The 26,012-nt window shown below is 41.1% G+C and overlaps 1 protein-coding gene across 3 annotated transcripts in view; it reads left to right on the forward strand.

Moving 5' to 3' along the window:
- Positions 1 to 26,012, forward strand: part of ppp1r9a (protein phosphatase 1, regulatory subunit 9A) — a 265,269-nt gene that overhangs the window by 74,181 nt on the left and 165,076 nt on the right. For all 3 annotated transcript variants that reach the window (XM_048610696.1, XM_048610710.1, XM_048610703.1), the window contains exon 2: positions 13,240 to 13,372. In XM_048610696.1, the coding sequence (XP_048466653.1) occupies positions 13,240 to 13,372 (133 nt within the window). The remainder of the gene's footprint in view (positions 1 to 13,239; positions 13,373 to 26,012) is intronic.

A 26,012-nucleotide genomic window follows, 5' to 3' on the forward strand; every position in this document is an offset into this window, starting at 1 on the left:
CTGGTGTTCAATATTCTGATGTTTTAAATGTCAACAGTCATCTTCAGTGCATTTCCCTTTAACAGAGATAACCTGCCTTTAAGAAACTGGCTGGCTGGAATGCATGATTTCCAAATAATGCTGCCAAGCACCACTGCTAAAGATAGAGGCTTCAGGCAATGTTCAAGAGAGTAGGTAAAGCTGAACTCAATTAGCCCAACTTTTCAATGATTCAGATGATGTGATTTGGATGTTGCCTTCTTTGATCTGAATGGATGCAAACAGGTTGTGAATTGCAACCCCTACACCTAATAAAACTGGACAATCTGAGGAAGGGTCACTGGACCTGAAACATTAACTCTGATGTTTTTCTTCACAGATGCTGCCAGACCTGCTGAACTTTTCCAGCAACTTCTGTTTTTGTTCCTGATTTATAGCATTTGCAGTTCTTTCGGTTTTTATTTGGACAATCTAAAATCTAGCCCATGACAACTCCTTTAAGGTTTTTGAAAGACGAGAGTCTACAAAGTGGAAGAACTGCTAATTCGCAATAAACTTAAGGTTGTTTGAGTATAATTAATGAAAGTATTATGTCACATTAGGTGTACCTGTGTACTTGCTCAGCAGACAGGCCCTTGAACAAACTGCATTTAAATGGACCTAGGTTTAAATTTAATGGAATTTTCAGGCTGTGAAATAACTGCAGATACCATGAGGTTGTGATGTATTGATATTTAGCTTCATGGCTTGGGTTAGTATTAAAATGGCTTGAAATTTAACTTTGATCGTAAAACACATGTTTACAGGGTTTTGCAGCTGTCAAAAACTGACAACATTAATTGCCTCAGAGATGGTCGTCCTAAAATCTCATCCTGCCCCTCTTGGAGATCAGCAATGTCAATTTGGGAATCCCTGAACCAGAATATATCCAGGTCTGCGATATGAAACCAGGTGGTTACATGTGTAGAATTAAAAAAAATTGTTTTGGGTTCAGTGCCAAACCAAAGAAGAAGAAAATGTTTAAGTGAGAAGGATTTTGAATTTAAGATGAGAACAAGGGGAACCAAGCCACAAAATAGGAAACTATTTACAAATTCAGTTTTCAATGTCAGAGTTAGGAAGGGAAATCGGCAGTTTGGTGGGCGTTGGAGTGATCAAAACAGCGGGACATTGATCTGATGGACAAGATATGAGAGAGAAACAGGAGAGCACACAATCAAGACGGTGAATAACTTGGGGGGAGGGGAAAGTGAAGGTACTGAGGGATGGGGGGGGAGAGAGAGAGAGACAGAGAGATGGGGAAGATGTTGGGGGTTTGTTTTACTGACAATAGGGAAGATAGAAAGGCAACTGAATAGATGACCTAAGTCTAATGACATAAAATTTCATGAGCTCTTTGCACTTACAAATTGGTGAGGAGAATGAGGTTTTCTACTTCCACATTTATAACACTGCCTGCCTCTAATTATGTCTCTTCATCTGTTTCAGCTCATTTGCTGCTGAAACTCTCATTCATGACTTTGCCACCCTCTAGAGGCTGTTCCAACATTTTACGTGGATCACTTGCATACTGTATATGGTGTAAGCTTCAGCTTATCCAAAACTCTGCTGCTCATAACTGTCCCACCACAGGTTCTGTTTACTTATTGGTGTTTTACATTGGATCATAGAAAATAGGAGCAGGACTACACCATTTGACTTGTTGATCCTGTTCTGCCATTCGGTTATAATTATGGCTGTTTTTGTATCTCAGTGCCATTCTCCTGCTCTCTCATCATGCTCCTTGACATCGTTACCAGCCAGCAATCTACCTTCCTTCTCCTTTCATTCCTTCATTCCTTCATACATTCAGTGACTTGGCTTCTACAAACCTTCAATGAATCATAGAATCCCTACAGTGTAGAAACAGGCCCTTCGGCCCAGCAAATCCACACTGACTCTCAGAGCATCCCACCCAGACCCATCCCCCTATAACCCTATAACCCTATAACCCACCTAATCTACACATCCCTCGACACTATAGGCAATTTTCCATGGCCAATCCACCTAGACTGCACATTTTTCACAGCCAGTTTTCCATGGCCAGTCCACCTAGCCTGCACATTTTTGGACTGTGGGAGGAAACCAGAGCACTGGGAAGAAACCCACGCAGACACGGGGAGGATGTGCAAACTCCACACAGGCAGTCGCCCGAGGGTGGAATTGAACCCGGATCCCTGGCGCTGTGAGGCAGCAGTGCTGACCACTGAGCCACTGTGCCACCCCAATGGTACAGAGTTCCCCAAGTTCACCACCTTCTAAGAAATTTCTTCTCAGTCCCAAATAGCCTACCATATATTCTGCCACTGGCAATCCCAATTCTGGAACCTCTGGCTAGGGGAAGCATCATCCCTGTCTCCAGTGTGTCTGGCCTGTCAAAAGTTTGTACATTTCAATGAGACCACCTCTCATTCTTCTAAATCCAATGAATACAGGCCCTAATGACACAATCCCTTCTCATATGACAAACCTGCCATTCCAGAAATCAGCCTGGTGACCTTCATTGCACACCCACTATGGCAAGTATATTTTTACTTGGGTAAGTTACATGCTCAAAAAACCCCAGTGCGTTTGTGAAACATGATTTCCCTTTTGTGTTAACTTTGTGTAATCACATTGGTGTTTTCTAATTCTGCTGTCGTCATGCCCTTTATAATAGTCTCCAGAATTTTCCCTATTACTGATGTTAGTCTAAAAGTTCTCTGATTCCTAGTTTTCTATCCCCTCCTTTTTTAGACAGTGAGGGTACATATGCCACTGTCTAAACTGCTAGGCCACTCCAGAGTCTGTGGACATCGAGAAGATGACAACCAATGCGTAGACTGTTTCCATGGCCACTTCCTTTAGTATCCTGAGATATAGATTATCAGGCCCTGGGAATTTATCAGTTTTTAGTCCCATTAACATCTTTGAACATCTTTATTCTTCAAAATAATACTGATTTCCTTCACTTCCTCCTTTCCAAAGACCCTTGTTTCCCCATTGCTTCTGGGAAGTTTTTGAGTTTTCTGTGAAGACAGAGAAAAGTAACTGTTTAGTTACTCTAGGACTTCATTGTTCTTCATTATCATTCTTTGATTTCAGACTGTAAGGTTCCTATATTATTCTTCATTAATCCTTCCCTTTGCACATACATATAGGAGTTTTTATGGTCCGTTTTTATATGCTTTGAAAGTTTATCATCATACTCTCTTTCTTTCCTTTTTGTCAACCTGAGTTCTAAACTGCTCCCAGTCCTTGGCCTTGCTATTTTTTCTTGCAACTTTATATGATTCCTCTTTGAATCTTGTGTCTTTAGTTTATAGTGTCAACTGTGGTTCAGCCCTTTTTCCTGTTGTGTTCTTTTGCCTGAAGGAAATGTATAGCTGCTGTAATATATGCATTTGTTCCTTAAATATTAATCATTACCTGTCCATGTCATGCCCTTTAATGAAGTTACCCTGTCTGTTGCATCCACCCCACCCCCTCATACCTTTGTAGTTTCTTTTGTTTACTTTTTGGATTTTATCCATTGACTAACGTTGGTTCCTGAAGTTCCAATGTCTCCAATTTAAAAATTCTCCTTCTATTTAAATTTTTACATGGCCTCACTCCTCCCTATCTTTTGCACCCATCTTAGCTGTGTAATGTCCCTTTGGCTCAACATTGGTTTCTGCATCATTCCCCCAAGCCCTGCACAAAAGTTCCCTCCCCAAAGCTTTGACTAAACTGTTAGTCTCATTGCATTCTTTCACTTTGCAAGCATTTTACTTGCAAATTACATTTGCATAGTTATGCACTGCCCACTGTACATGTACTATATAGCAGCAAGTTATCATTTTTATGGTTAAACTCCCTACTGTATAAATATTGAGAAATTAGGAAAGTAATTTATTTTGGATCCATATTTAACTCTGGTCACCACTTCCTAAAGCAAACCAAATAGCCAAAAAATAAGTTATTGAAATTTATTTATTTTATCGCTATGGTTTGGTATGAAGTATGGCTGTAACTATTAATTGTTGTCGATTGAATTACAGATTATTCCAACTGTTTTGAAGAATTACTTTTTAATTTCACAATCTTAACTCAAAGATTGTCTCTATCACAACTCAACTTCTTATGAAATCCATGTTTATCATTCAGTGGTGTAGTGAAATGAACAAAAAAATTAAATGATATATGCAGAAGTTGAACTGCACTGTGGCAATTAAGCCACCCATTCCTGTTCCTGTGGTTCACCTCCAGGTGCTTCCTGAAAAATGAGCCTTTCTCAGGCATGATTAAATGTATCCTTTGTTATGCAGTGACTGGGAGATGTAAATGATGACATGCATATCTCCGTGATGAAAATTCTACACAAATTAAGAGTTAAATAATGTTTTTCTAGTTCTTGCTTAGTTATTCTTTTATGTTTGTTGCACTTGTGTGATCATGCAAATAGAGAATGTTGAACCGATCCACTTTCATGTCGGCTAGTTTCTACATCTTATCCTTAAAAATGCTGTAATTAACTCTGAAACTGGAGTATGTGCAGTAGTGCCTTATTTCAGTTTCAATCAGGGTGAACAGTTTGTTTAACCTCAAGACTCAGGCTTTGGGAAAAGTGATTCTGTTATGAACCTACAAAATATGATTGATTGATATTTGAATTCCATTGTCCGATCTAATACCTGGAAATTTCATTGAAGGTAGCCAGTCCCTCCATGTTAGGTTTGAGAAGGCCCTTGTCTCTTATTTGGATTTACCACAATTAGGAGTAATTTAACATGTTGAAGATAGAACTTAGCTGATCAAACATGTAAACAAAATTTCAGCACACAGGGAATATACAAGTAATTGTTATTTCAAGGGATTTCCTTGGCAGGGCAAAGTGGAAGGATTTTAGACTGTAGAACAGACCATGCTGACAATTCTGTCTTGCTATCCCTTGAGACAAAAACCACCCAGTTCATTTGGAAGCAATAAAGAATAAATACCAGGGCACCGAGAACTTTGAAAGTAAAGCACCAGTGTCAGGTGGTCAGTACTGATAGAGTGGAGCATTGTCAATGGGTCACTAATGGGTCACTACTAAGTAGCTCTGCGTAGTCTTTGGGTCAAAGTAAAACAAGAGCTGCAAGAGTAGAAGGTCATAGTTAAGGGAACTGCACTGTTTGAGCTGCGTCCTTTGGATGAAACAATAAACGAGACTCCATCAGCCCAAATACAACTGATTAAGAAGGCTAATGGAATGCTGGCCTTCATTATGAGAGGAATTTAATGAGGAAGTAAGGATAATATGCTTCAGTTATAGGGGTATTGATGAGACCAAATCAAGAATACTGCTTGCATTTTTGAACTTATTTAAGGATGGCACCAGAAGGATTAATCGTTATGAGAATGGCATTGGATGGGTGTTATTGGAGGGAGCAAGTAGCATGGAAATAATGGATATGGATGGGCCTGGTTTGGAAAGGTGATTTAGTAGAGGAGGAGTGGGTGGGGTAATGGAGGGCTGGATTGTGATTAAAGGAACAACATGGGATAGAGATGGTATGAGCAATAGGAATGGCACAGAAGGGGTGGCAAGGGAAGGTTAAGATGAAAGAGGACAAGTGGGAGGTATCAGTTGGCATTGGGAAGCAGGTAGAACAAGTGGGATGGCATGGGAAGTATGGATGCAATGAAGAAAATTGATTAAATTTGTTAGTTTGACAGCAGGGTCAGACCTGTTTAAAAAAAAACATTGGGATTGGGATAGAATGAGAAGTGTGGAGGAAGTATTTTATATAATATCGACACCAGGTCTTTGGGGTTTAATACTTCAAGCAATCTTTATTTGCACTGGTAGGGAGATAACCTTATACTGTTTAAGTCAGCAGACATCTCCAACAATACAGAGTTTCAAGCAGTTTACATGCAATTCTAACTGTGTTGTAATCACTGCCGACAACAGGGCTGGTACTAAGTAGGGCTGGAACTTAGAATATCACAACAATGACTCATTATAACCATCATCATGCCATCTAATTAAAAAATGGAGGAGGCTATTGTTACAACCAAATGGCCCCAGACAACATGCATTCGCCCTTGTCACAAGGTGAGAAAATATTTTATATAAAGATCAGCTTGCAAACAGGTATACCTCATATTGATTGAATGTACGGTTCACAGATGTAGAAATAACACCAGTACCGGGTGTCCAGATTTGCAGGATCAAAGTGGGGTGTCCCACACCAGTCAGTCTGCGGGTTGACCTCAAGAGATGTGTTTGTGATTTTTGGTTACTGGGGCATGCTATGTGACTCACGTTTGCAGTAAAGTTACTTTGTTGCCTTTGCTTTTGCAAGTTTGGCTTTCAAGAATTGTTTTAACTTTGTAGTTGCTGTTTGGCTGAAAAACCCTACCATAAGACGGCTTGAATAGCATGGGGTGGGGATAGCATGAGAAGAATTGAAAGGGTAGATGATACCTAATGAGCGGGAACAGCAAAGTATCAGAGGGATAGCATGGGATGGAGATGTCATTGGAGGGTTGGCATGAGATGGAAATTGTACCAGAGGAAGGGGATAACATGGGAAGGATTAAATGTATGCGATAAGTGTGGAACAGAGGGAAGGCAAGGGAAGAATGGAATGTCATGGGAGGGTGCATTAGGCTATTGATTTGGTTAAGTACATTGTTTGATGGCAAATAGTTTGCTAATTTGTGCTTTTCTGCTTGGACTATACTAATTAATACTGAAATTACAATTATGAAGGTCATTTGTAAAAGAGGCATTTCTTCTCATTATTTCCATGATTTCGTCATCTCTTATCAGACTGTTTTTAACTAATTGAATAAAGGGACAAAAGTTGATCTGAGAATAACATTGTGTTATCACTTCAAAATTTTTGCATTTGTCACTTGTTCTGAGAATATATTTGAATAGATCAATTAACACATTTGAACATTTGATGCCAAATGATAGATGGAAAGTAAAAAATGTATAGCGGATTTTGTTTGATCTTTAGACATTTAAATTCATATTGTAGCTTTGGTGATCATCTGGTGGAGAGGCAGGGAACTGACCCATATGGACCGGACCATGTGCTGGCAAATGGGATTCGTTTAGAATGGCATCATGGTTGTCACAGACATGGTGGACTAAAGGTCCTGTTCCTCTGCTACACTGTTCTATATTCTATGTTTAACAGTGCAGAAAAACAAACATCTAAAACAAGAGTTGAGTCAAAACTGGATTTACCAAGTCTCTTATAAGCCAACCACATGCATGGGCACCGCACCGATCGCTGCTTTAGTTATTCATCTATTTGTCTTGACAAGCTTCTAACAAAGTTTGGAGTTGAGTGGTTTAATTGAAATCTAAATTGAGGCCACAACTGAAGATGAAGGAGAGACCCAAAACATTTAATGAACTTTGCACAGCAAAAGAACTGGGTGAGACCAGTCACAACTTAAAAGTAAATTGTCATTGAAATTTTTATAGATCCATTTCCTACCTGGCCCCTGGCTAAATTGACAGGATGATGGTTGGGCATTACAATAGCAATAGATCACACAAATGTAATCTGTTATTTTGGGGGTGGTGGCGTCAGCGATGCACAGGTCAGGAAGCTCAACTCTTACAGCTTGATGGTTGGGGAAAATTATGTTGAGTTGCTGAGGTAAGAGGTAGATCATCACAGCCTGCAGGGAGGTTGATTTCTTAAAATTATCCATTCATGGGATGTGGCCATTGATGGCTATGTCAGCTTTCATTGTTCACTCCTAGTTGTCTTTGAGAAAATGATGGTGAGCTGCCTTTTGAATCAGTGTAGTCCATATGGTTAGTGGATCCACAGCACTGTTAGTGACAATGGAGAAACAACAATATAGTTCAAAGTCTGATGGTAAATGGCTTAGAAGGAAGCCTGCACATTATGATGTTTCCATATAACTTCAGCCTTTGTCCATTTTGGTGGTAGTGGCTATGGGTGCCAGATTATAACATTATAAATGGTGATATATTATTCTGCAACTTCTGATGACCCACATAATTTCATGGATGTTTAATTCTAATGTTCCAGATCTGTCCTAATCTGTCAAACAAACGTGTAAGCACAAGAATTAGGAGCAGGGTTGGGACTCTTGTTCCCCTGAGCTTGCATCACCATTCAGTGAAATCAGGGCTGAATTGATCTTTTTCCATGTCTCTGCTTAGCTCCTATAACCTTTTGCACACTTGAATCTATCCATCTGTGCTTTAAAATACTTAGTTTTTCTTTTCATTGCCTTTTGTGGTAGAGAGTTTCAAAGACTCATGATCCTCTAAGAGAAAAAAAAATTCTCATCTCCGCCTTAAATGGGCAACCTGTTATTTGGAAACAGTGACCCCTGAATCTAGATTCTCCCACAAAGGAAACATCTGTTCAGCATGGACTCTGCCAAGATCCCTCAGGTTCTTGATATTTTTAATCAACTAATTTCTTGTTTTGCCAAATTCCAGTGGATTCAAACCTTTCCTATTGAGAAAATCTGCCCATTTGAGGTATTAGTGTAGTAGAGTATTGTAGTGAATCTAATACTAATACTCTGACTGTTTTTCACACCAAAGTGTATAACTTCACATTTAGCCATGTTGTACTTCACCTGCCATGTAATTTTGCACTCACTCATCTTGTCTAAATGATGCCTCCTTGCATTCTCCTTATAACTTTAAATCCTGCCTAGTTTTGTTTCAGCAAACTCGGAAATGTTGCATTTGGTTCCCACATCCAGGTCATTTATCTATAGCGTGGATATAGCATGGATCCTTGGGTACGCCACTGGTTACTGGCTGCCAATTGGAAAAATTCTCATTTTATTCCCACTCTGTTCCCTGTCTGTCAACTAATTCTCAATCCATGCCAATACACTACCGCCTATCCCACGTTCTTGAACTTTTCCCACTAACCTCTTATGTGGGACTTTATTAAAAGCCTTCTGAAAAATCAAATACGTGGCCTTATCTATTTTACGAGCTGCATTCTCAAACATGAAGCATGATTTGTCTTTCATAAATCCAGGTTGCTTTTGTCCAATCCTGTTAATGCTTTCCAAATGTTCTGTTATCACATTATTTATAAGACTCCAGCATTTTCTCCACTACTGATGTTAAGTTAACTAGTCTGTAAATCTGCTTTTTCGCCCTCTCTTTAAATAGCAGGGTTACGTTTACCTCGCCCCAATCTGTAGGAATTATTCCAGAGATAGAATTTTGAAAGATGACCACCAATGTATCCAATTATTCCAAGGTCATTTGTGTTATTACGCTGGGATGTAGATTATGAGGCTGTGCTGATTCTGTTAACCTTTAACCCCATTGGTTTGCATAACATTGTTTTCTTGCTAGTATTGTTTTCCTTCAATTCTGCCCTTTCACTAGCCACTTGGTTTTCTAACATTTAGAATCATACAATCATAGAGATATATAGCACAGAAACAGACCCTTTAGTCCAACTTGTCCATGCCGACCAGGTATCCTATATAATCTAGACCCATTTGCCACCATTTGGTCCATGTCCTCTAAACCCTTCCTATTCATATACCCATCCAGATGCCTTTTAAATGTTGTAATCGTACCAGCCTCCACCACTTCCTCTGTCAGCTCATTCCATATATGCACCACTCTCTGCGAGAAAAAGTTTCCCCTTAGGTCCCCTTTATATCTTTCCCCTGAGGTTGTTGACTTGCTCGCCCGACTGGCTTGTTTTCATTCAGACGTTTCGTCACCATGCTAGGTGACATCATCAGTGGAGCCTCCGATGAAGCGATGTTATTCTACTCCACTTGGAATTTATACTGTCTGGTCCGTTATGGTGAGTAATGTCATTTCTGGTTTTGATCTGTATGGGTTTGTATATGGGGTCCAATTCTGTATGTTTGTTGATTGCATTACGGGTGGAGAACCAGGAGTCCAATTCTGTATGTTTGTTGATTGCATTACGGGTGGAGAACCATGCCCCTAGGAATTCCCGTGCATGTCTATGTTTGGTTTGTGCTACTATGGTTGCCTTGTCCCAGTTAAACCAATGGCCTTCATTGTCTGAGTGTACCGATATTAAGGAGATTTCGTCGTGCCGTTTTGCTGCTAGCTAATGTTCAAGTGTTTTGATGGCTAGTTTCCTTCCTGTCTGTCCAATGTAATGTTTGTGGCAATCGTTCATTGGTATTTTGTAAACCATGTTGGTTCTGCATGTTGTGGGAATGGGGTCTTTAATCCTTGTGAGTGTTTATCATAGAGTGGCTATGGGCTTGTGTGCCACCATGATTCCTAGTGGTCTTAGGAGTCTTGTTGTCAGTTCAGATATGTTCTTGATGTCGGGCAGTGTGGCCAGTGTGTTAGGGCATACTGTATCCTCCTGTTGTTGTCTGTTTAGTAGGCATCTGAGGATGAAGTTGTAGGGATATCTGTTCATAACAAGGATTTTGTGTAGGTGCTCTTCCTCTTTCCTGCGTAGTTCCGGAGTGTTGCAATGTGTCCTGGCCCATTTAAATAGTGCCCTAATGCAGCTTTGTTTGTGGATGTTGGGGTGGTTGCTGTGGAAGTTGAGGATTTGATTCATGTGGGTTGCTTTTCTGTGTACTGAGGTTTGGAAATCCCATTGGTCATACGCTCAACTTTAACATCCAGAAATGAAAGTTGATTGTTGTTTTCTTCTTCCCTTGTGAATTCAATCCCTGAAAATACGTTGTTGATGAGGTTGTGGGTCTCTTTTGGTTTGTTGCATTTAATAATGACAAATGTGTCGTCTACATCCTGGATCCACACTTTAGGTTGATTGTGGGGGAGGGTGGTGTGTTCTAGTCTTTGCATGACTGCTTCTGCAATGAGTCCTGAGATGGGTGACTCCATTGATGTACCGTTGATCTGTTTGTATACTTGACCATTAAAGACGAAGTGTGTGGTGAGGCACAGGTCTAGTAGTTTAAGTATTGCTAATGGAGCTGCTGGTCTGTGTTGCTGCTTCTTCTAATAATGTGGCCACTGGTCCTTTGGCTAGTGGGATGTTGAATGATGTGAATAAAGCTGTGACGTCAAAGGATACCATAATCTCCTCATCACTGATTTTTATGTTCTTTTCCCTCTCACCTTAAACCTATGCCCTCTAGTTTTGGACGCCCCTACTCCAGGGAAAAGACCTTACCTATTTACCCTATCCATGCCCCTCATGATTTTATAATCCTCTATAAGGTCACCCCTCAGCCTCCGACACTCCAGGGAAAATAGCCACAGCCTGTTCAGCTTCTCCCTAAAGTTCAAACCCTCCAACCCTGGCAACATCCTTGTAAATCTTTTTCTGAATCCTTTCTAATTTCACAACATCCTTCCTACAGGAGGGAGACCAGAATTGCACGCGATACTCCAAAAGTGGCCGAACTGACGTCCTACACAGTCACAACATGACCTCCCAACTCCTATGCTCAATGCACTGACCAACAAAGGCAAGCATACCAAACACCTCTTCACTATCCTGTCTACGTGCAACTTCACTTTCAAGGAACTATGAACCTGCAGTCCAAGGTCTCTTTGTTCAGCAACCCACCTCAGGACCTTAAAATTAAGCGGAGAAGTCTTGCCTGATTTGCAGCACCTCACATTAAGTGAAATTAAACTCCATCTGCCACTCCTTGGCCCATTGGCCCATCTGATCAAGATCTGATTGTACTCTGAGGTAACCTTCTTTACTGTCTGCTACACTTCCAATTTTGGTGTTATCTGCAAACTTACTAATCTTATTTCCTTTGTTCACATTCAAATAATTTATATCAATGCCGAAAAGCAGTGGGCCCAGCACCAATCCTTGTGGCACACCACTCGTCACAGGCCTCCGGTCTGAAAGTTAACCCTTCACCACCACCCTCTGTCTTCTACCTTTTGAGCCAGTTCAGTATCTAAACGGCTAGTTCTCCCTGTATTCAAACAGCGATAAAAAGCTAGCAAATGGATAAAATGAAAAGATTAAATAAAAGATTATACTGGTAAATGTAAAAAAAGTTTAACATACTGGATTTTTATTTATTTTTAAATTGGCATTTTTATTGTACGTTATACATTTGCATGAGAATGAAAAGAAACTGGAGATGAGCATGCACAATCGGCAATTATCAGTGGATTGTTGGTGTTGGCGGACACTTTGAACTAAATGCAGTGCAATGATTAAACGTACCAAGTAGCACCATTTATAGTTTTTCTCCTGATGAATTGTATTAGGGTAGAATATCTCAAGCTTAGTTTATTTCAAGTGTTACAGATTGCCTGTGTTGGTACAGTTTGACTAAAAGAAAAACAAATTATTCGATTCACATATTTTACTGGTAATATCTCAGCAATATCCAGAGCGCAGTGGTGAGTAGAATGGAAAGGAAGTTGAGTTTACCTCACCAGTCATTGACATTATTGAAATTTTATAGCTGAAGCATGTGAGAACTGTCAGGATAGCTGAATTAAGCATATAACTCATATCATATAATTAAGAATATAAGACTTCCCAAAAGAGAAAATCCAAAAATGGAACATAGAAAACAAATAAGCCTAAATTTCTCCCTGTAAGATATAGGGATTTTCTGAGGGCACATATCGAGTTGGGTGGAACACATAGTGAAAGGGCAGCATCCAGATTCAATTGCACTTTATTGGAAATGTTGCTAGGTGCAATCTTGAGCAGGAGAGGCTTGCTTTTGAAAGTGGTGCATAATCAGATTGTAGGAGTGGAATCGTCTCTAAGTACAGATGTACTCACAAGATGGATAGAAAGATTTTCCAAAGTATTGTGACCCAATGATGTAAAGCATTGTCATATTTTCCCTTTGATAAAATTAAAAGTGAGGGAGATCAGCTTCCGCCAGCAACCATGTATCCTGCCTTTTGAGGTTGCCACATTGTACTGGATCACAATCAGTTTTGATCTGTAAGCCCATGATTGCAAAGAACTGAATATTGTCCACTGAATCATTTAATCCAGCAGTCCAGAAGAGATTTGACTTTACGTTCTGGGATGAAAGTTCCTCATCTGATCACTGTACTACCTTATTCAATTATTTTTGTACTTCTAAAAATGTAAATCATCATATTTTATTTTGTGTAGATGAATAATATTTTTAGATGTTCATATTGATATGACTTTTGTACAGACCTGCATACTGTGTTGTAAGTTCTTGTTATTGATGAATTTGTTTCGATAGGTCTCCAAATTTTTAAATTGAGCCATCACAGTAACAGCAAGTTTGTTTCTACAGGTTTTCCATACGTACTCTAATGAAGACTATGATAGGAGAAATGATGACGTGGATCCAGTTGCTGCATCTGCTGAATATGAACTGGAAAAACGAGTAGAGAGGCTTGATCTTTTCCCTGTTGAACTTGAAAAAGGTAGGAGTAAGAACCTAGGTTTATTCTCAAGTTTTTGATCTTAGCTTAACTTTGAAAAGATGATGAATAGATGCTGGGTAGAAGATGTTAAGAAGGGATAATTGAAAATTGGTGCAAGAGATTAGTTTTATGACAGTCTTAGAGGAGGAATAGATGGACAGTTGCAAAATGGCATCCAACCATCAGTTATGGTGGGTCAAGCCACACTTTCATTCTGTGCTGGAAGTGAGCTGCTCATTTAATTGGTAAATGTTGATGAATAATCATATACAGACTCTCCTCTTAACCTTTAAATTTTTTTTCACGGGAGGTAGCATTTGTTGAACATCTCTAATATTCCTTGAGCAGGTGTTGAGGTGCCTTCTTGAATTGCAGTAGTAACTTTAGTGTTTGTATATGCAGAATTCTATTAGGATGTGAGTTGAGGAATCTTGATCCAGTCACAATACAGACATGGTGACAATAAAGTTTCATTTCAAGTTGATGTGTGCCTTGAAGTGGAACTTATGTCTGGTGGTCTTCCATAGGATCATTGCTCATGTCCTTCTAGGTGGTAGATGTCACAGGTTTGCAAGGTACTGTTGAAGGAACTGGTGAATTATTGCAGTGTACCTCGAATATGATGTATATCACTGTGTGCTGAAGGTGAAGGAAGTGAATATTTAAGCTGGTGCATGGGGTGCTGATCAAGCAGGCTGCTTTGTCTTGGATGATGTTGAGATGCTTGTGCATTCTTGGAACTGTACTCATCCAGGCAAGTGGAAAGTATTCCGTCACACTCCTGAGTTGTGCATTGCAGAGATCGTGCCCAGATTTTGGGAGTCAGGACATAATAAAATGGCAAAGAATTCCCAGCCTCCGACCTGCTTCTGTAGCCGTAGTCATTTTGTACTGCCCTGAACATAGGAATTTAATTTAAAATCCACTTTGCAGGTGTGTTATTTGAAGATGTACTGCTGATAGCTCCTGCTTCCCAGCCGAATTTGAATTAGATCATGAGGTCCAATATTGAGCGTCCCACTTGTTCCAATGTAAGGATAATTTTCATTTTGTCTCAGTAGACTAGCACTGTTCATTTTCCCCTGATATAGACTTGGTGGGCCAAATGGTGTGCTTCTGCTCCCAAGTCTTGTGGTTTTATGGACTCTGGCCCTGAAATGCAGTGAAACTCTAGTTCTCTATTCTGTCTTTGCTAAGTATCAGCTGTTGACCTTCAGATGATACAAATTGCAGAAAAACTTTATGTATTCCGTTCTGAAAAGGCATGGTATATTTATAAAAGGTTTTCCATGTAATTATTGAGGATTGTGAAATTCATTCTTGATGTTAGCATTAAAAATACAAGGTTCATCATTTTTATGTAGCAAAATTGTGTGAATGCTAGAATTCTGTAAAAAAAAACTGGAAAAGTGCAGGACATCAAGCAGCAACTGTTGAAGTCTGATGTTGTTGGGTTTGGCGCAGGATGGACATGGCAGTGGACAGAGGAGTATCAGACCAGCGGCAAAGATGGCGCCTGAGGATCGGCAACTTCAGTGTTCATTGGGTCACGTGTATGCGGCGGCAGAGCAGTTATGGAGGGACGGTGGTGCAGGCATCATTGGTGATGAGCTGGCTTGGGACTGACAGAGTGTCTTCAAGCTATATTTTTCTTTCCTTTTCCTTATTCTTAAATTATTCAAAACGGCGCCGTTTTGAGGCGACAAATGAAAGCTTTTCACTGTAATTTATTGGATTTTTACTGTCAAATACACGTGACAATAAAATCAAAACCAGAAAGAGAAATCTGGATTTTTCTGCTTTAGAGGTGGGGACATCATTGAAAAGGTTTGAAATTTCATTGGAACTACTCACCAACACTGCTGCCTATGGATTACTTCCTAAACTGGGCATGTAGCTGAGTTAATGCACTGAATTTTTTTCTGTTCCTTCAAGGTGGGGCGTTGTTGAAAAGGTATGAAATTTCATTGGAACAACTCACCAACATTGTCCTATCACTGGATTACTTCCCAAGATGGGCACGTAGGTTGTAATGGGAATCTGCATGGCAGCAGTTGGAAGCGACTTAAGGCTAAATATAAATCATTTATCTGCAATTATTACATACTGTGAGATTTTGCCTGGAGAGTATCAGCCCTCTGCTGGTCAGGAGAACAGCAGTGGATCAGGGTCAGCTTTACTGTAGGAAGCCTGAGCTGTGGGTTTGTTTTCCAGCAACAGAGGAAATCTACCTCCAGGGGTAATCCTCTGGTAGCCATTTGAAAGATTGATGTTTCCAATAAATCTTGCCTTGCTTCAGTGGCAACAGCTTACCTCCAACTGAAGGCTCCTCTGTAAGTTCCTGCTGATGGCCAGGTATTGTCCACACTTTTAAGTTAGACTGTGGCCATCTCCATGGATTGTGCTGATTGGGCCTCCTGACACTGGAAGCTAGCCACGATCTATCATTGGAGGTCCTTCCAGAGGAGGATTCTTATTTGTCAGCTCTGGGGAAGATTTGAGTCCATTGCCCAGCTACTTGCTCTTTCTGAGTTTCCAAGCTACTGTCATGATCAGGACACTAATAGCTAATTTCAGTGCAATGTTTCCACTTTCCACCAAAACTGCAATTTGCTCAAGATATAATAAACTTTCAGAATGTACAGAGAAGGGAATGTGGGTCAGAGAAATATTTAAAGAGAATGCCTACAGTAGGTTAAATATAAGTTTTAAAATGAATTCATGGGATGTGAGCATTGCTGATTGAGCCAGTATATGGTGTCCATCTGTAGTTGCCCTTGAGTTTATTGTGGTGAGCTGCTTCTTGAATCGCTGCAGTGCATTTCCTATGACTCACGATGCTGTCGCAGAGGGAGATCCAGGATTTTGACTCAATGGTACTGAAGGGATGGCAATTTGTTTCCGAGTCAGAATGTTGAGTGACTTGTAGGGGTACTTGCAAATGGTGATATTCCACTATTCCGTTTGACTTCATTCATCGCCTTAGAAGTATCAATAAAATAGGTGAGGTACTTTGTAGAGTGGTAGGCAAAGGTTTGTGCACAACACTTCTCACTTTGGTGGGATGTGCCAATTAAAGACCAGAAAATCAGTTTTTATTTCATACATCTTCTGGTGCAGTTATAGAAGAAAATAGCACTGACTGAAGCACAACAAATTTAAACACCGATGGTGCATGATCTGAGTAAAACTAAACGAGCATAAAGAAACATTGTTTTCTTAACTGGTTTATCAGCTATTTCTCTCCTGTAATTAATGATTCAGTTAGACTACATTTAACCAGTCTTCAACAAAGTGTTATGGACCAGACCAAACCCCCTCAAAATATATTAAGATAGCCTAGACCTTACCTTTAAAATAAGGAAAAAAGTTAAGTATAAGTGTTACATTCCAGGTGCAGTTCGACTGGCCACACTACCGGATTTGAAGCAAAACACACTTTATTAATGCACCTTAGTTAAAATACAACAAAAGAAAACGTAAAGAAAAGAATTGGCTTAGCTGGGACTTTATTGGAAAACTTAAGAAAATAATAGATTATTTTACTACTAAATAGTAACCATCACAGCCTCAGCAAAGGCAAGTTCAGAAAAACAGATTGTCTCACATGCAACTCCAGTCCAGGAGGAAAAGTATCAAGAGCAGATTTTGAGAGAATGTAGCAGGGAGAGATGTATTGCAGATTCCAAACCCTGCTGAGACCCAGCAACAACTGCTACTGAGAAACTAAAAAAAACTAAAAATCTTGGTTCTGTGAGAGCTTGACCACGTCTATTCAAGCTGCTTCTATTGTTCCAACTTTAAAACACGACCAAGACCTCACAAACTTTTTACTCTAGTGTCTCTGTGTAGACTGCTCGCAACCTCTGCCTTAAAAACCTCTCTTTTTAAAAAAAAGGACAAAATACACCTCTTAAAGCCATAGTATCATCATAAAAGATTTATTTAAATGTATCGTATTTAACAAAGGAAAGCGCTTTCTGTCACTTCCTACGTGCCATCTGGTCGATGAGCACTGAGCCAAAGAAGTGATTGAAGTCATAGAGTTAGATTTTAAAGAGGATCTTGTGGGAGGGAAGATTTAAAGAGGAAGTTCCAGATGTAGGGCCTAGTTGTCTGAAATCCAGTAGCAAATTGTGCAGCAAAAGAGGGGGAATGCACAGAGTCTAGAGATGATTAAGGCCTGGGTAGATGAAGGGGAGGATGTTAGAGAGTTTGGAGGAGCAATAACAGTTTAAAACATGTGGATAACCTTTATTTGGAACAGTTGGGAAATGGAGTAATGAATGATTGGCACTTATGTAAGATAGGAAACAGGCAAAGGAGACTTGGTGAAGCCGAAGTTATTGGAGAATGGAGACCAATCAAGAGAGCTTTGTAAAAGTTGAGTAGAATGGATTGGGCAGAGTTTCAGAGGTAGAGAGGATATAGGTTTGTAAAATAACTTCACGGTCGAGTGGGATACCAAAGTTATGAATTGGCTGGATAGGCCTGAAACAATGGCTGTGTGAATTGGATTCATTCGTAAGGTTTTAGAGTGGACCTGCATATTGCCAGCTTATATATGGAAGTTGTTGCTATAATTTCTCGTGGTATTGCTCAGGTGACAACATATCCATAACAATGAGGCAAGAATAAATCTTTGCTGGACTCCACAGAAAGCAATCCATATCAGCTCCATAGATGAGCCATTGTTGCAGGCATTCTGGTTACAATCTAGTAGAGTGAAACCAAGCAGAAACATTTCCACTGAGCTAAACAAAAGAGAAATGAAATATAAACAAAGTCCTGGAGCAGGTCTGATAACATTTGTGGAGAGAGAAACAGTTAAAATTTCTAATCCAGTGACTCCTATTCAGAACTGTTCTCAGAAGAGTCATTGAACTTCAAATGTTACCTTTGTTTCTCTCTCCACAGATGCTACCAGGCATAATGAGTTTCTGCAGCGCTTTCTATTTTTGTTTCAGATCTGCATTTGAAGTAGCATCTGCGGTATTTTGCTTTTAATGTAGGGAAGGTGTTGAACATATTTGTAGACAGATCAAGAAGTGATAATGTGATCACAGTTAGAGAATATGTAATTTATGACTGGAAATGCTGGAGGATTGATTTATTCCTTGTTTCCCCAGTCAAGAGATTTTGAGGCTAATTTTAGCATCTCTGTACCAATCTAGCTGAGGTCAAGTGGGTCAACAGCAAACTTGGATGAAAGTTGCTTTGTGTGCATCAGCAACCAATTTGTAAGGTATTACCTTTTTTTAAGGCTGGTGACGATATGTAAAGGACTTACGTTTTATTAAAATACTTTGCAGGAGAGAAGATCAACTCTAGCTAATGTTTATTCAAATAATTTTATGCTGATATATTTGAAACTTGAAGAATAATTAAGGTATTCCTACTCTCCCAGTCATTAGCTGGCAGTTGTTCATTTACTTCTTACATGCAACATCATAGTTGATTGAGCAAAGAGAAGAGCTCGAATGCATCCTTCTCTCTGAGTAATGAATATAGTTGTGCACCAATAAATTACAAAGTTATCTTGCAGGGAAGTTTGTAGTTCACATGTCAATCTTTTAAGCTTGGAGGGCAATGCAAGAAATGATGTCATGCGAAGTATTGAGTTCCGTCAGTGAAAAGCTTTCTTGATTATGAGCCATCTCAGTTCCATGTTCTTTTAAAATTGAGGATTGAGATTGCCTGAACTGCATTCTACATTGTAAAATTATGTAGTACATTGGAAGATAGGGAAAGCTAGACGTAATTTTTTGAAGATGTACGTCATGTTAACAATAAGAAATCTCAAGTTTGTCTTAGGTACAGTTAATATGGATGATTACTGAATAATCTGCTCAACTGTTCTGATTCTTCACTTGTTCTCAGGTTTGTCTAAGGATATTGCAGTATCTAAAATGTTTATTCGCAATCCTAATACCTGGGGTATTAGAATGATTTTATTTTGTACAATAGCTAACTGTCAATCAGTACTTTATACATCCTCAATGACTGAGCTTTGACAGCCATTCGGAGGGAGGGAATTCCAAAGATTCCAACCCTCTGAATCAAATAAATTCTCCTTATCTTGGTCTTAATTGGCTTCTCCCTTATTTTGAAATAACGTCCCTGGTCTGTACTCCCTACTGAGGGAAGCATCTTGCCTGCACCTATTCGGTCTATCTCTTTAAGTATTTTGTAGATTTTAGCAAGATCATTTCTATTCTCTGAAGTTTCAAGAAAATTTGATTTCCCCAATCTCTCTTCTTATGACAGTGCCATCCCGGAACGAAGTCTGTGAATCTTTCTTGCACTCCCCTGATGGCAATAGTATCCTTCCTATAGCAAGGAGAGCAAAACTGCACACAGTATTCCAGTTGCAGTCTGACCAAAGTTCTTTACAATTAAAATAATACTTGCCTATTCCTGTACTCAAATCCTTTTGAGTTAAAGACTAATGTTCCATTAGTGCTTCCTAAGCTATGTTTTACTGTACAGTTACAACACAGGCATATGCCTGACAATTTGGAAAATTTGTCTAGGTGTCCTGACTACCAAAGGACAAATCCAATCATTCCAGTTACTATCCCATCAATCTACTTTCAATTTTTATAAGTGTGATGATGTTGATTTTTCTATTGTAGCAATCACTTGGCAACAACCTGCTCATCAATATTCAAAATCACATGGCTCCAGATTTCATTACAGCCAGTGTCCAAACATGCACAAAGGAGCTGAATTTCAGAAATAAGTGACTCCCCTTGAATCACTGCTGCTTTTGACTGAGTGTGACATTAGGCACCCTAGCAAAGCATAAGTAAATGGGAATTGGGGAAAACTGGTTGGAACTATAATAGCAGAAAGGAAGATTGTTGTGGTTGTTGGAACCCAATCCACTCAGGCCCCTGTTATACTTGTAGTAATTCCTTTGGGTCGGTCCAACCATCTTCAATTCCTTAACCTGAGAAATAGGTCCACACCATTTTAGCCTCTCATGTCTTCTGTGCTTTCTATAAGATCGTCGCTAATATGCCCAGACCTCAACTCCTGTTTTGTGCCAGTTTTTTTAGTCCTCAACTCCTTTATTTCAAAAATCAATCTATCTCTTTAAATACTTCCAGTGATCTCGTCTCCGCACTTGCATAGAGAATTCCAGACGTTCACTACGTTTTGAAAGAAGAAATTCCTTTGCATCTCTATTTTAAATGAGTAAGCCCTTATTCTGTAACTGTGTCCCCTAGCTTGAGATTCCCCCACTAGCAGCAACATCCTCTCAACATTTATCCTGTCATCCCCCTCAGCGTCCTGTATATTTAAAGTTGCTTCATTGATGTCAAACCCACCTAGATGGTCAGAAGTGGAGCTGTTTTGAGGATTATGCAGCGTTCTTTCACAGCACTTAAGATGATGAAGTGGTTCACGTTTATATGTAGCAAGACCTAGATAACACTCTGACTGGGGCAGATAAGTAAGTAAGATTTGTACAGCACAAGTGGCAGACAGTGACCATCTCCAATTGTCATTGAATGTCAAGGGGAGACATTACCATCACCAGATCCCTCACAATGTCTTTTCTTAGGCAGATCCTTGGGATTGAGGATGACTTCCATTCGTTTTGATGGTTTCTGAGATGGCTGATAAGTCCTATGTACGATCTGCAGACTCTCCCACATGCGGGGAAGCTGGTGCTTGAAGGATCAGGTAGATGAGTTGTTTTGAGGTTTGTGTACTCCCTCAAATGCCTCGACTTCGCCTCTGCGTGTTCCTGACAAAGTCTTTTACTGTGTTCAGTGCCTTCCTGAATGGACCAACCTATGAGTCATAGTTATGTCCGAGACAAAAGGAAGCCATTCGGCCTATTGAGCCCAATTTGGCTCCCCAGAAAGCAACCCAATCTGTCCGAATCCACTCTCTGATTCCATTTTTTAAAAATTGAATGTAGTTTAAAATTACATCCCTCTGGAGTAGGTGGGGCTTGAATCCAGGTCTCTTAGCCTAGAAGTAGGGACACTACCACCGTGTCATGAGACCTCCTTTGAATCCATTTTTAAAAAGAAGACCTATTTTTCTAATCAATCTGTTCAGAGATGTTATTACATACTCCTGGAGCAGGTGGGACTTGAACATCGGCCTTTTGGTCTGGGGAGGGACACTACCACTGCGCCACAAGATGATCCCTAATTTTTTTTATTCAACCTACTTTTCTAATCAACCCTTTCAGAGATGTTCTGACACACCTCTGGAGCAGGTGGGACTTGAACTCAGGTGCTTTGGTCCAGGGATAAGGACACCATCATGTGTCATGAGACCCCCTTTGTGTGATTTCATTAACCCAGCAGGTTTGTGCCCTTCAAGTGTGTCATCCAATTTCCTTCTAAAATCATTGATTGCTTCTGCATCTGCTGACGTTGTGGATAGCATGTTCCAGATCATTTCAATTTGCTGTGTTAGAGAAAAAATGTTATTCCTCATATTCCCCTGTATCTCTTGCCCAAAACCTTAAATCTTTGTCTCCTAGTCCCTCTGCCATCAGTGAAAAAGAAGATTTTTTTTTTCCCTGTTTAGCTTATCTAAATCTGTCATAATCTTCTGCAACTCAACAATCTAAACCTTTCCTTCCTCATCATGTAACTAAAAACATAGAAACTGAGAGCAGGAGTGGGCCATTTGGTCCTTTAAGCCTGCTCTGCAGTTTAATATTGTCATGGCTGATCATCTGTAATGCCTTATTTCTGCCTCTTGATGTCTGCAAAATCTAAAAATGTATCTATCTTTTTCTTGAGTGTACTCAGCAACTTGGCTTCCATAGTCTTCCATGATAGAGAATTCCACAGATTCACAGCCCTTTGAGTGAAGAAACCTTTCCTCTTCTGAGTCCTGAATGGCCTACCCTGTATCCTGAGAAAGGGACCTCTGGATCTAGACTCACCAGCCAGAGAAAATATCATTTCTGCATCTAATTTATTCAACCCTTTTGGAACAAAAAAAGTATTGGGTCTATTAGAAATACCTACCTATCAGTAACTGTCAGATTTTTATAAAAAGGTGAACTATCAGTTAAACTGATAGTTGCTAAGATTGGGAGTGAATGCAGAGCAGCAAGGGTGGTTAACACAGAGCTCACTTGCAGTCTCAGATTCTGTCTCTCCAATACTGACTGTTCCAGCTTCTCCAGTCACTAGTTTCCAATCTGCAGATCTTGCTATTCCTCTAAAGACAGAATTTAGAATTGGAGGAGCAACAAGTGCAAGAGAGAAGGAACTTACCATTTGAGGTTGATGTGCAGTAATTCTGGCTTGTCATTTTGTAGACATTTAGGAGACTTGCAACTGCACAGTCACATAGAAATGTAGAAAATATGAACTGGAGTAGGAAATTTGGTCCTTTGAGCCAGTTTCATCATTCATTGCAATCATAGCTGATCATCCAACTCAATACCTTGTTCCTGTTTTCGTCCCATACCTTTTGATCCTTGATAGCCCTATTTGACTCCTTGAAAACATTCAATATTTTGATCTCAACCACTTCCTGTGGCAGAAATTCCACTGGCTCACCACTCTGTGGTTGAAGAAATTTCTCTACCTATCAGTCCTAATTGGTCTACCCCATATGCTTAGATCATGATCTGGTCTGACCTCTCCAGCCATTGGGCACATCCTTCCTGTGTTTACTGTGTGTAGTTCTGTTAGAATTTCATAGGTTTCTATGAGATCCCCTCAATCATTCTTATAAACTCTAATAAATAGAATCTTAACCAATTCAGTCTGTCTTCAGCATCAGTCTTGCCATCCTGGAATCAGTCTGGTAAACCTAGGTTGCAGCAGATTCATCAACCGTGAATTCCCTTTCATAAATCCATGCTGACTCTTTCCAATCTTGTCATTGTTTTCTAAGTACTCTGCTATTAAACCTTTTATAATGGCCTGTAGCATTTCCCCTATTACAGATGTCAGGCTAACCAGTCTATAATTTACCCCACCCCCGACCACCAAAACATCATCTCCCAAACCATCCACAACCTCATCACATCAGGGGACCTCCCACCCACAGCCTCCAACCTCATCATTCCCCAACCCCGCACCGCCCGCTTCTATCTCCTTCCCAAAATCCACAAACCTGACTGCCCTGGTCGACCCATTGTCTCCGCCTGCTCCTGCCCCACTGAACTTATCTCCACCTATCTCGACTCCATTTTCTCCCCCTTGGTCCAGGAACTCCCTACCTACGTCCGTGACACCACCCATGCCCTCTACCTCCTCCAAAACTTCCAATTCCCTGGTCCCCAACACCTCATCTTTACCATGGACATCCAGTCCTTATACACCTGCATTCCCCATGCAGATGGCCTAAAGGCCCTCCACTTCTTCCTGTCCTGCAGGCCCGACCGGTCCCCCTCCACTGACACCCTCATCCGCTTAGCCGAACTCGTCCTCACCCTCAACAACTTCTCTTTCAATTCCTCCCACTTCCTACAGACAAAAGGGGTGGCCATGGGTGCCCGCATGGGCCCAAGCTATGCCTGCCTCTTTGTAGGTTACGTGGAACAACCCCTCTTCCATAGCTACACTGGCCCTAAACCCACCTCTTCCTCCGTTACATTGATGACTGTATCGGCGCCGCCTCGTGCTCCCACGAGGAGCTCGAACAGTTCATCCACTTCACCAACACCTTCCACCCGAACCTTAAGTTCACCTGGACCATCTCTGATACCTCTCTCTCCTTCCTGGACCTCTCTGTTTCCATCTCTGGCAACCAACCGGAAACCGATATCCATTTTAAGCCCACCGATTCCCACAGCTACCTAGAATACACCTCCTCGCACCCACCTTCCTGCAAAAATGCCATCCCCTACTCCCAATTCCTTCGCCTCCGCCGCATCTGGTCCCAGGATGAGGCATTCCATTCCCGAACATCTCAGATGTCCTCGTTTTTCAAGGACCGCAACTTCCCCCCCCTCAGTGGTCGAGAACACCCTCGCCCGTGTCTCCCGCATTTCCCGCAACTCATCCCTCACACCCCCTCCCCGCAATAACAGCCAAAACAGAATCCCCCTCGTCCTCACGTACCACCCCACCAACCTCCGGATCCAACGCATCATCCTCCGACACTTCCGCCATCTGCAATCCAACCCCACCACCAAAGACATTTTTCCCTCCCCACCCTTATCTGCTTTGTGGAGGGACCACTCTCTCCGTGACTCCCTTGTCTGCTCCACACTCCCCTCCAGCCCCACCACACCCAGCACTTTTCCCTGCAACCGCAGGAAGTACTACACCTGCCCCTACACCTCCCCCTCACCCCCATCCCAGGCCCCAAGAAGACTTTCCACATCAAGCAGATGTTTACCTGCACATCTGCTAATGTGGTATACTGTATCCGCTGTTCCCATTGTGGCCTCCTCTACATCGGGGAAACCAAGCGGAGGCTTGGGGACTGCTTTGTGGAACACCTACGCTCGGTTCGCTCTAAACAATTGCACCTCCCAGTCGCGAACCATTTCAACTCCCCCTCCCATTCCTCATATGACATGTCTATCCTGGGCCTCCTGCAGTGCCACAACAATGCCACCCGAAGGTTGCAGGAACAGCAACTCATATTCCGCTTGGGAACCCTGCAGCCCAATCGTATCAATGTGTTCTTCACAAGCTTCAAAATCTCCCCTCCCCCTACCGCATCCCAAAACCAGCCCAGCCTGTCCCCTCCTCCCTAACCTGTCCTTCCTCCCACCTATCCCATCCTCCCACCTCAAGCCCCACCCCCATCTCCTACCTATTAGCCTCATCCCTCCCCCTTGACCTGTCCGCCCTCCCTGGACTGACCTATCCCCTCCCTAACTCCCCACCTACACTCACCTTTACTGGCTCCATCCCCACCTCTTTGACCTGTCTGTCTCCTCTCCACCTTTCTTCTCCTCTATCGATCTTCTATCCGCCTCCCTCTCTCTCTCTATTTATTTCAGAATCCCCTTCCCCTCCCCCATTTCTGAAGAATGATCTAGGCCAGAAACGTCAGTCTTCCTGCTCCTCTGATGCTGCTTGGCTTGCTGTGTTCATCCAGCTCTACATCTTGTTATCTCAGTCTATAATTCCTTGCTTTCTCACTACCTCCTTTTTCTTTAAATAGTGGGATCACATTAGTGATCCTCCAATCCATAGGGACTGTTCCATAGTCTTTAGAACATTAAAAGATGACCACCAATGGGTGGCATCCCAACTATATCAAAATAGTTTATATTTATTTATGAGATAAATTCATCCACTTTATTACAAGTGATCCACGCATTAAGACAAAAGACCGTAAGGCTTATCACCTGTCATTTGACCAATCCATCACGTGCGACTTCCTCCACAACACCGGAGACAAGAATTGAATAAGAGAAAATAGGAAGCAGAGGTGAGCTGATTAACAGAACATTGTGATTGTCTGTATTGGACATGGGGTGGCTGTCTGTAACAGGCTGTCTGTCATTCTGCATGCAGAGGCCCCTTTACATTCGAGAGTGAAACCGGCCCAGGACTGTCATGGCGACAACCTGTGACTCTGCTATTGATTTAAGAGGAATCTGTATACATTTTTTTTAACATGGAATGATGATGGGCCTAATGATGTTTAAAACTATAACTGAGGGGTGATATAAATTCTGTGGGAA

This window comes from Rhincodon typus, chromosome 2, assembly GCF_021869965.1.
Source record: "Rhincodon typus isolate 14 chromosome 2, sRhiTyp1.1, whole genome shotgun sequence".
NCBI classification, from domain to species: Eukaryota; Metazoa; Chordata; class Chondrichthyes; order Orectolobiformes; family Rhincodontidae; genus Rhincodon; species Rhincodon typus.